The sequence below is a fragment of the Priapulus caudatus genome, unplaced genomic scaffold (assembly GCF_000485595.1).
Source record: "Priapulus caudatus unplaced genomic scaffold, Priapulus_caudatus-5.0.1 Scaffold201, whole genome shotgun sequence".
Classification (NCBI taxonomy): Eukaryota; Metazoa; Priapulida; class Priapulimorpha; order Priapulimorphida; family Priapulidae; genus Priapulus; species Priapulus caudatus.
Genome location: NW_014577262.1, coordinates 214,279 through 226,414, shown reverse-complemented (window position 1 = coordinate 226,414; position 12,136 = coordinate 214,279). Strand labels below are relative to the sequence as shown.

General features: G+C 58.6%; 1 protein-coding gene across 1 annotated transcript in view; it reads left to right on the top strand.

Annotated features, from left to right (window-relative positions):
• LOC106807205 (multiple epidermal growth factor-like domains protein 6) overlaps nt 1–12,136 on the top strand; it is a 48,914-nt gene that overhangs the window by 4,019 nt on the left and 32,759 nt on the right. The window contains exon 2 of the mRNA XM_014809490.1: nt 454–8,514. Coding sequence (XP_014664976.1) covers nt 462–8,114 — 7,653 coding nt within the window. The 5' untranslated portion in view covers nt 454–461 and the 3' untranslated portion in view covers nt 8,115–8,514. The remainder of the gene's footprint in view (nt 1–453; nt 8,515–12,136) is intronic.

The following is a 12,136-nucleotide window of genomic DNA, read 5'->3' as shown; positions in this document are numbered from 1 at the left end:
ACTCTCATCTCGCTCTTGCTCCTCTTCTCTCTCTTTTTTTTCCGCTTTCTCTCTCTCTCTTCTCTCATCGCTCTCTTCGCTCTCTCTCTCTCTCTTTTCTCTCTCTCTCTCCCCTCTCTCAGCTCTCTCCTTCTCTCTGGTCTTTCATGCGATCGCGCTTCGACATGTTATTAGACTTTGGGGGTGTATGTGCGTGTGTTCGTGCTTGCGTACCTGCGTGAAAACGGGATTTATTTGTTCGTATATCTGCGTGCCTGCGCGCACGTGTTGTGTGCGTCTAAAATCCACATGTAACATATATATACATATATACATGTATTATAAGTATTAGTATAGTATTATTACAAGTACTATAGTATATAAGTATTAATTAAGATTATAAATATGTAATAGTCTATAGGTTCGGGTGGGTGAAACCTACACGCGGTTCTCAAACCCTCTGTCGCTTTGCAGACGCCGCGATGGAGGTCCGCCGACGATCGCTCCCCGTCTGCGCATGCGTACTCGCCACCATGCTGTGCCTACTCGCCACGCATGCGCGCGCGGACGACGCCGCCAGCAACAACGTCACTGCCGACGGCAACGAGGTGCAGCGGGTGAACATCTGTCCGTATCAGCAGGTGGAGATGGTGGCGGTGCGCGGCACCGAGCAGCGACCGTACACGAAGCTCGTCAAGGTGTGGAAGCCCAACTGCGGCGACACGTACGACAACTGGTGCGTCGGCTACGAGAAGCGCACGCACTACTACACGGCCGTGCAGACGAAGATGCAACCGCACTACCGCACCATGTACCGCTGCTGCGACGGTTGGGCGCAGATGCCTGGCGAGCCTGGCTGCCTCTACCCGGAGTGCGGTCCCGGGATCTGCTTCAACGGCGGAGTGTGCAGCGCCGATCCGGACCACAAGCTTTGCGACTGCGCGACTGGATTCCAGGGTCCGCGCTGCCAGTACGACATCAACGAGTGCGCGATGAGCAACGGAGGATGCTCGCAGGGATGCTGCAACGCGATCGGCACCTACTACTGCAAGTGCTTCCTCGGCTACACGCTCGAGGCCGACGATCGCACGTGCGTCGACGTCGACGAGTGCGAGATGCACAACGGCGGCTGCAGCCACCGCTGCGTCAACCTCGAGGGCGGCTACCGCTGCGACTGCCCCGACGACATGACGATGCACGTTGACGGACGCACGTGCGTGACGGCCGACGCCTGCGGCGACGACAACGGCGGATGCGAGCACGTGTGCGACATGGATGACGACAGCGGCGTCGTCACGTGCTCATGCCGCGACGGCTTCGTCTTGAACGCCGACGGCCGCCACTGCGACCCGGAGGATCCGTGCACGAGCGCCAACGGCGGATGCGAGCACGACTGCGCCAACGACAGGGGGCGCGCAGTGTGCACGTGCCGACAGGGCTACCAGCTGCGCGCCGACCGCATGACGTGCGAGGAGGTGGACGCCTGCAGGCAGGACAACGGAGGCTGCGTGCAAGTGTGCACCAACGACAGGGGGCGCGCCGTATGCTCCTGCCAACCGGGATACCAGCTGCAGCCCGACAGGCGCTCGTGTGAGATCTCTGACCCCTGCCGCCAGCGCAACGGCGGCTGCGAACAGGTGTGCACCAACGATAGAGGACGCGCGACGTGCTCCTGCTTCCCCGGCTACCAGCTGAACCCGGACCGACGCACGTGCGCGACGCCGGATCCGTGTACGAACGCCAATGGCGGCTGCAACCACATCTGCACCAACGATAGAGGGCGCGCCACCTGCTCGTGTCAGCCGGGCTACCAGCTAGCTGCCGACCAGAGAACGTGCGAGTTACCGGACCCGTGCGCCGACGACAACGGAAGATGCGAGCAGACGTGCACCAACGACCGCGGCCGCGCCATCTGCTCCTGCCAGCCCGGATTCCGTCTGATGCGAGACCGCAGGTCATGCAAGCCGGAGGACCCGTGCCGCGAGAACAACGGCGGATGCCAGCACGACTGCAACAACGAGAACGGACGCGCCGTCTGCAGCTGCCAGCAGGGCTTCACGCTTCAGGCGGACGGCCGTAGCTGCGAGCGCGACGAGAGTCCGTGCGAGCGCGACAACGGCGGCTGCGATCAGACGTGCACCGACGTGCATGGCCGCGTCCGATGCTCCTGCCGCCCCGGCTTTACCCTCGCCTCCGACCGTCGACGCTGCGTCGGCCTCTGCGACGACAACAACGGCGGATGCGAGCACGCATGCGCCATCGAGGGCGGCCGCGTGCGCTGCGCATGCCGCGACGGCTACGAACTCGGTCCCGACCGACGCCGCTGCCGCAAGACAAACCCGTGCATGCACATGAACGGCGACTGCCAGCACATCTGCCAGAAGGCGGGCGAGCGCGCCGTCTGCTCGTGTCGCGAGGGTTACGAACTGCAGAGCGACGAGCGCAGCTGCGTGCGCGATCCCTGCTCGGTCGACAACGGCGGCTGCGAGCACGTGTGTGTCAACCGCATGAGCCAGCCGTTCTGCATGTGCCGCCGCGGCTGGAGCCTGCAGCCGGACCGACGCACCTGCAAGAAGGAGGAGACGTGCTCGGAGGAGAACGGCGGCTGCCAGCAAGTGTGCAACGAGCGCGACGGTCGCGTCATCTGCTCGTGCAACACCGGATACATGCTCGCCGACGACCGGCGACAGTGCGAAGAGATCAACTACTGCAAGCGACACAACGGCGGCTGCGAACACATCTGCGTCAACACGGGCGCCGGCCGCTACCACTGCGCCTGCCGCGACGGATTCTCGCTCGCCAAGAACCGCCGCAGCTGCCACCCGACGGACCCCTGCGAGACGGACAACGGCGGCTGCCAGCAGACCTGCTCGCCAGTCGACGGCGTCGCCGTCTGCTCGTGCGGAGACGGTTACCGACTCATGGCCGACGCGAGAAGCTGCGAGAAGATCGACCCGTGCGACAACGCTGGCTGCGCGCACGAGTGCCGCAGCGTCGGCGACCGACCCGAGTGTCTGTGCCGCGACGGCTACAAGCTGCTGCCCGACCTGAAGCACTGCGAGGAGATCAACCCGTGCGTGCTAAGCAACGCCGGATGCGAACACGGATGCGAGTTCCTCGGCAGGGGGCGCCACCGCTGCACGTGCCACCGCGGTTTCGAGCTAGCCGAAGACGGCCGCCGCTGCACGCCGATCGACCCGTGCGCCGTCGGCAACGGCGGCTGCGAGCAGGTGTGCACGAACATGGCCGGCGTCGCCATCTGCTCGTGCGACGACGGCTACTACCTGCGCAACGATGCGCGCACCTGCGAGGAGGTGAAGCCGTGCGATGACGGCTCCAACGGAGGCTGCGAGCAGATCTGCGAGCATCTGGCACCGGGACGGCACGAGTGTCGCTGCAAGCAGGGCTACCGGCTGCAGGCGGACGGACGCATGTGCGAGCACATACGCCCCTGCGCCTTCAACAACGGCGGCTGTGAACAGCTCTGCGAGAACGTGCGCGGCAAGCCGGCCTGCCGATGCTTCGAAGAATACGAGCTGAGTCATGACGGCGTTACGTGCGTGCCCATCAACCCGTGCCTGCGCGACAACGGCGGCTGCGCGCACACGTGCAAGCACACGGGGCCCGACGCGCGAGAGTGCATCTGCTCTGAGGGGTATACGCTCGCCAGCGACGGCGCCTCGTGCGACGAGATCAACCCGTGCGACTACAACCGCGGCAACTGCAGCCAGACGTGTCTGAAGACGGCTCCGGGCCAGCGCATCTGCATCTGCGACGCCGGATACACGCTCGAGCCGGACGGCATCACCTGCAAGGAGGAAAACCCGTGCGACATCCACAACGGCGACTGCACGCACGTCTGCAAGCACGTCGGCCCAGATCGACGCAAGTGTAGGTGCCGCAAGGGCTACGATCTGCTGCCGGACGGCGTCTCCTGCGAGCCTGTCGACCCCTGCAAGACGGACGACGGAGGCTGCAACCAGCTGTGCATCAACCTCGGGCCGGGAGAGCACGAGTGCGACTGCTATCCGGGATTCATCCTCGATCCGGCCGACGGGAAGACGTGCCGCGACCCGTGCGACATCGACAACGGCAACTGTCAGCACTACTGCCGCAGCACGGAGAGCGGCGTCATCTGCGACTGTCTGCAGGGCTTCGAGCTGACCTTTGACCTGCAACGCTGCGTCGACATCGACGAGTGCGTGCAGGGCTTCAGCGGATGCTCGCACGGCTGCACGAACAACAACGGCTCGTTCGTCTGCTCCTGTCCCGACCACTACGTCATGGACGCCGACGGACGCACGTGCACGCTGCTCAACCCCTGCGACGACAACAACGGCGACTGCGAGCAGATCTGTCAGTTCGTCGGGGCGCGGCAGCGCGAGTGCGCCTGCGTGTCCGGCTACCGGCTGCACGAGGACGGCCGCTCGTGCGTCGTCATCGACTCGTGCCTCGTCGACAACCCGGGCTGCGAGCACTACTGCAACAACACGTCGCCGGGCCGCTACGAGTGCGGCTGCTTCGAGGGCTACGCGATCGCCGCCGACGGCAGGAGCTGCGAGGACATCAACGAATGCTTCCTAAACACGGACTGCTGCGAGCAGGTGTGCAACAACCTACCAGGTAGCTACGAGTGCGTCTGCCACATCGGCTACACGGTCTCCGACGACGGCTGCTCGTGCGTCGACATCAATGAGTGCGAGATCGACGAGGGCGGCTGCAAGCAGAAGTGCGTCAACGTCGCCGGATCGTTCTACTGCGACTGCGACGACGGATACTTCCTCGCCGCCGACGGCTCCATGTGCGAACCGGGCCGCGGCGACCTCGGCCCGCCGAAGCACCCCCTGCCGAGCGACAGCCCCGACACGGTCGTCGACGAGTACGAGAATCAGCTGGAACTGAAGGAGCAGCAGGTGAAGGAGAAGTGTCGGCCCGGGTACTTCGGCCACGACTGCAGCCTGACGTGCGACAAGTGTCAGAACGGCGGCACGTGCCAGCCCGACCGCGACGGCTGCTTCTGCCCCGCCGGCCGCATGGGCGTGCTCTGCAACGAGACGTGCGCGAAGGGAACGTACGGCGTCGGCTGCAACGGCGTCTGCACGTGCCTTAACGGCGGAACGTGCAACCCGCTCGACGGCAAGTGCCACTGCCTGCCAGGCATCAAGGGAGAGAACTGCGAGGACGGCTGCCATCCGGGCTACTACGGGCGCGACTGCGATAAGGAGTGTCCGGTGACGTGCCCGAGCAAGACGTGCGACCGTCAGTTCGGCTACTGCATCTGCCGGCCAGGATATTTCGGGCCGCACTGCGAGCTGCCGTGCCCCGAGAAGAACTTCGGTCCCAACTGCAACCGAGAGTGCGACTGCAACTGGAAGCAGGCGAACGGATGCGATTCGAAGACGGGGGTGTGCCTCTGCAAGCCGGGCTTCGAGGGCAAGTCGTGCGAGAGCAAGTGCGCCGAAGGCTGGTACGGCTTCAATTGCTCGGTGCAATGTCAGTGTCTGACGTCGACGCAGTGCCACCACATCAACGGCCGGTGCGTCGGCGACTGCGCTGAAGGATTCACGGGAGAGGACTGCGACATCAAATGCCAGCCAGGGCGCTTTGGCCGCGACTGTCTCTTCGACTGTAACTGCGGCTCTCTCGACTGCGACACGAAGACGGGAGAGTGCATCTGTCCCGCGGGCTTCAATGGAGAGTCGTGTGACCGGCCGTGCGACGAGAACATGTGGGGACCGAACTGCGTGCACGATTGCACCTGCGGCAACGAGGCGGACTGCAATGGCAAGACGGGCCAGTGCTACTGCAGCGCCGGTTGGTTTGGAGCGGCGTGCCACGATGCGTGCCCGCCGGGACGCTACGGCGCCGACTGTCTCCAGCAGTGCCGCTGTCAGAACGATGCTGTGTGCGACCCGGTGACGGGTACGTGTAACTGCGCAGCCGGCTGGGAGGGCCAGCGCTGCGAGCAGGTGTGCACGGCGGGCACGCACGGCCCCAACTGCCTGCAGGACTGCTCGTGTCACCACGGCGCCGAGTGCGACCCGCGCACGGGCGACTGCGTCTGCACGCCGGGCTGGCGCGGCGACGCCTGCGAGCTGCCCTGCTCCGAAGGAACGTACGGTGCGGCGTGCCGCGGTGCGTGCGCGTGCAACAACGGCGCGCTCTGCGACCACATCAGCGGCGCGTGCACGTGCACGGCAGGCTGGCGCGGCATCGCCTGCGAACGGCCCTGCCCGTCCGGCTTCTACGGACTCGACTGCCAGCACGCGTGCAACTGCGGCAACGGCGCGCGCTGCGACCCGGTCTCCGGCTCCTGTCACTGCGCTCCCGGATGGTCCGGGTCCGGATGCAAGCAGCAGTGTCCCGACGGGATGTTTGGACTCAACTGCCAGGAGGCGTGCAGCTGCAAGAACGGCGGCACGTGCGACCCGGTCGGTGGCGGCTGCATCTGCCGGCCCGGCTTCATGGGCCAGTACTGCACGCAGGAATGTCCGGCGGGTTACTACGGCAGCAGCTGCGTGCGTCACTGCATGTGCGCCAACGACGGCGTCTGCAGCCACATCACGGGCGAGTGCAGCTGCCCGGCCGGCTACTGGGGCGACGCCTGCGAGATGGAATGCCCGACGGGATACTTCGGAGCCGAGTGCGCGCGTCGCTGCCGCTGCCTGAACGGCGGTACGTGCGACCGCGTCACCGGCGCCTGCCACTGCGCGGCGGGATACCGCGGCGAGCACTGCGAGGGGAGGTGTCCGCCGGGACACTACGGCGCCGACTGTAAGGAGATGTGCACGTGCGCGCACGGAGACTGCCACCCGACGACGGGCGCGTGCGAGTGCATGCCCGGCTGGATGGGAGAGAAGTGCGAGGAGACGTGCGAGCAGGGCAAGTACGGATACGGATGCTCGCGCGAGTGCACGTGCGGCGACGAGCCCTGCGACCACGTGACGGGCACGTGCGACTGTCCGGATGGCTTCACCGGGTTCATGTGCCAGCACGTGTGCGCGCCGGGTTACTACGGCGCCGGCTGCGCGAGCGTCTGCAACTGCACGGCTAGCCAGGTGTGCGAGCCGGTGACGGGCGAGTGCAAGTGCAAGCCAGGCCTGCGCGGTAAGAAGTGCAAGCGCAGCTGCCCGCCCGAGCAGTTCGGCTCCGACTGCTACGAGGACTGCATGTGCGAAAACGGCGCCCACTGCGACCCGAGCAACGGCGACTGCTCGTGTCCGGCGGGCTGGATCGGCACGCTGTGCGACCAGCCGTGCCCGCGCATGTGGTACGGCGTCAACTGCACGCAGCTGTGCGACTGCCGCAACGGCGGCCAGTGCGACACGAACACGGGACGCTGCGTCTGTCCGGCTGGCTTCTCCGGAGAGCAGTGCGAGCGGGAGTGCGCAGCCGACTTCTGGGGCATCGAGTGCAACAACACGTGCGCGTGCGAGAACGGCGGCCGCTGCGCGAAGCTGACGGGAGCGTGCTCGTGCGGCCTCGGCTGGATGGGAGAGCGCTGCGAGCAGCCGTGCGCTGCCGGCACGTACGGTCCGGGATGCTCGCTCGACTGCGAGTGCCAGAACGACGCCGAGTGCGACCGCGTGTCCGGCTGCTGCCACTGCCGCGCCGGCTTCTACGGCAAGCGCTGCGAGTTCGCCTGCCCCGCCGGTTTCTACGGCGAGTACTGCAGCCTGCAGTGCGACTGCGTCGGTGGCGCCATCTGCGAGCCGGACACCGGCCGCTGCCTGTGTCCGCCAGGTCGCGTCGGCGACGACTGCGAGCGCACGTGCGACGCGGGCCGCCACGGCGAGAGCTGCCAGCAGAAGTGCGACTGCGGCGTGTACCCGTGCAGCGCCAAGACGGGCGTTTGCAAATGTCCGCCGGGTTTCGCCGGCCGTCGCTGCGGCGAGCCGTGCCGCATCGGCCGCTACGGCTCCAGCTGCGCGTTCACGTGCGAGTGTTACAACGGTGCCCTCTGCGACTCGGTCACCGGCCAGTGCCTCTGCTCGGAGGGCTTCGTCGGGCCGAAGTGCCAGTCGCTGCAGATAGACTCCGTCGATGCGGCTAGGGGCGACATGCCCGGTCAGCTGGGCAGCAGACGCCGTCGCCGACGGTCGCTGCGATTCGATGATCTGCTAAAAGATTTCTAACTGGTCGCCGACCGCCACCCGTGTACTAATGCAAGACTAGGCGCGTTATTATTATTATTTAACTGAACTCTTCTTATCTCGTAACGACGGCAGGGCAGGTCTCCTGTATTCATTCTTATCTCATCTACACTGCCACCAGCGACGAACTTATACACACCCCGGGTCACGAACGGTTCGCATGTTTGATGCTAACGACACTGCTGCATCTAACAGCCTGCGTGAAACATTACGACGCACGCCTGCGCGAACGCACGAGCGTATGCTGAACATTGTTGTTGTTATGGTTTCACTGACTGTTCTCGCACTTTCGGATTTTTCGATATAAATCGACTGTATAAACAAGTGACATTGATATTTGGACGCCGGCGACCAAGCAAACGCATTGGATACTCGGTGCGAGGTATGTACACAGTTGTTATGTTTATTACATTTGATATCAGCGCGACCTGCGCACGTAAACAGTCATATATCCACACCTACTTTCAGGTAGTACGACCGCACTAAACGCTTCTCTGTGCATACCTGAGAAATTGTATCGGTCTCTATAGTGTATGTTTAGTTTAGGCATGCTTTTAGTCAGGTGAAGGTCAATGAAATAGCAAATGTAAAGCAGAGCGGGGGAGAGAAAAGGGGATATTTAATCTTAATGGGTGTGCACGCATTTTTTTATCGTCAAGAAAGAAACCCTTTGCGCGCTTTCTTACTTTTTTTGTACGTTTAATATGCACGTTTTCGGCACCTCTGGTTCCTGCGAGCTAAAGACACTGCAGTGTCAAGTAGCAAAGCAGCAGAGGATCAGACCCAGTCTATGTAACATGGCCCACTATTCAAGAATCAGATTTTGCGGAAAAGAAAGAGGATCTTTTGTATTCTCTTGTGTGTGTGTGTGTGTGTGTGTGTGTGTGTGTGTGTGTGTGTGTGTGTGTGTGTGTGTGTGTGTGTGTGTGTGTGTGTGTGTGTGTGTGTTTAAGAACTCGGCGTAAGGAAACGTCACGGTATTTGAACGCGCAGCCGTGGCTGGTTTCTTTACATTAGATTTACTGTTTCATTCAGATTAAAGCTGACCTCTTTGTGGCATGTCCCGTGGAGTGACACACAACCAGTTCAAATTCTTCTTGTCATGCAACGAAAGTTGCAGAAATTATCGAACTAAACGCTGCAAAAAAACACGAAACATGATGGCTTACGAGAACTAGCGCATTTCTCACCTTCACACGTCGTTAATGTAGGGAATAGGATTAAGGTTAAATTTATGAGGAAATATAGGTAAATTAATCGTGGTCATAATCAGAACCTTATAGAAGAATATCAAACTTACATGGTAATCAAACGTAAGCTTGGCATTCTGTTGATGAAGATATAAATATATGCTTTGAAGTCAAACGTCAAATATATGAAACGTCAAAGACAACGACACGGGCACACACGCTAAACTAATCTAACACAATCTACCTACTTGTATTTCGTATTTCAAAGTAATTGCACTGTGTTACAGAAGGAAATGGGTAAATTTGACCGGCATAAGAAATGTATTAGGCTAATATATGCGTGCATAACTTACCATTGTGTTAGGAGCACGATTTCATTTCGCGATGTACTAACTTTTTTTTATATATCATCCGTTATTCGCGTATTCTTGTAATCTCTTTTGTTAACGGGTGATTTTGGTGCACAAAATAGCGCGAATTTATATATAATGCGTGCGTGACGTTATGTCACGTCCTTTGTGACGTTACAATGACTTGTGGTTACAATGGCATTAACAGATTAAACGGAATCGCCCTTGTGCGCTAGCGAAGGATGCTACTTATAAAATCGCATACAAACCCTTGCTGAACGATGTTCATAAGCTGGTATTATACCCACCCGCGTGCGTGTGAATGGGATGCCAATATCAGCTTTCATCACGTTTGGCGTATTTGTACCTCCCGCTCCCGCCTTCCGCTGATACGATCTTATAGAACGTGATATTGACTTGTCGGGCCGTATCACGTACGCTCCATTCACGCAATGCGACTGACCTGAAAATCGGCGTGAATAGAAGGCGCGCATTACGTGTGTATTTTATCATGCAATTTAATCTATTCAATCCGACTTTGATGTACGATTGAGTAAGTGTAACCAACGACCACGCAACGGGTTTGAAAAGTCACACGCATATTTGCGTGTAGTAATCCAGGCACGCCGCCGCCAAACCTTGTGGGATCTTATATAGGTGTGTTATAAACCTGGGCTACGAACATGCAGCATGCATACTCGGTCGTGTAGACAGCCACCTCCTCATGGCTCTCCCACCTTACTTATTATTCCGCTTCACATCGGGGCATCTAGGGCGATAGATCTCTGATAAGAAAAGCACACGTCTCATACGCTGGTGGGGAATAAAATACATTTATATATATATTATTATATTATATATAAATATATACAATATAGCCTCGCCCATCCGTTTGTCACTGCGCTTTGTACTGTTGTTCAAATACTGCCAATTGCGTTGGTGGGGTTTTACGACCACTGCCCAGAGTGTAGCCCACGTCTATGTCGTGGTGGGCATGCAGCAGCGGGGGAGCGAGTGCGACATGATACGCGCAGTATATAAACCCTGTAATGATGGCCCAGCCTTATGTTCATTCGCAGCGGGGTTAGGGTTTTGTGGTTAGGGTAATGTTAGAGTGATATTTACAGGTTATTGCCTCAGTTAGCTCCAGAAACTAGCCATATATCATAAGAACTGGGCATACATCGACTGTGTACATTGACGTTAGTCTCGCAGGCCTAGCTCTGGTTATATTTCAGTAAAACCAGGGTTGGGGTAGGCTTAGGGTCAGGGTCGGAGTTAGGGTTACGGTCATATTTAGGGCTGTGGCTACATTACGAGTTAGAATCAAGATAACGTGATCGTTAGGTTATTGCAGTAGTAAGAGTTTGAGATTACGGCCGAGTTTATGGTGACGGTGAAAGTTATATATTGTTATTACTTCAGTGAAAGTAGGGATTATAAAGCTAGAATGAATAATAATTATAATAACTATAACTATAACTACAACTATAATACCAGGAAAACATGAATAGAGAATTCTTGTACCCATGATAATACTACCCTTGTGTCACGCCAGCGTGTACGTTGAACATGATATGACCCATGCACCTGCATGGTCACGGCGCAAACTCCACCCACCTCACACTATAACAACGCTCTCTCATCTCCTGTTCAAATGCTGCTTGTATACAGACCACCAAGCCGGGGCCCCAGCCCAGTTTTATGGCGAGAGCGTGCCTTGAATACGGGCAGACGATATAAACCTCGTATAACGCGTGATGTATATGGACAATAGACTGTTTCCAAATGTCTTGGGCTGCCAGCAGGGTTTTCGCTGGCTTACGGGTTTAGTCTAGATGTATATATACCAGGAGCTCATAAATATAGCTCTCTATTATGAGCTCCTGAATATATACTACACGTCAGTCGTGGACAGGATGAGCAAGTATAACACTTGAAGTGTATATATACACTTCAACTTGTACTCAATCCCAAACTGCACATGCCCGCATGCAAAACGCACGTACGTACGTTTCATCCACACGCGACGTCTCTGTTCGCCAGAGTGGTTTTAAATTAATGCGGAAACGCTGTTAATATTAATTCATCATCGAGAGTGATTCTTTTACAATGCTAGCACTCTGAATTCCTGTACATAGATAATGCAAACTGCTAGTCCCAACCAGCAACCGAGATATCGGCGTTTAGTAGCAAGGTGCATTGAAACAGACAGCCCCGTAGACGACGAATAGATAGACAACCACCACATCGTAGACAGATATAGACACATACCAAACACAGCATTATACGATAATCAAATAGGCAGACCAGACAGGGCAGAAGACAGACAGACATACAGATCAGACAGACAGGCAGGCAGGCAGACAGCAGGGCCGGCGACACGATGACCGACGGACAGACGGACGACCGACGGACGGCACGGACGGTCGACGGACGGACGACGACGGACGGAACGGACGGA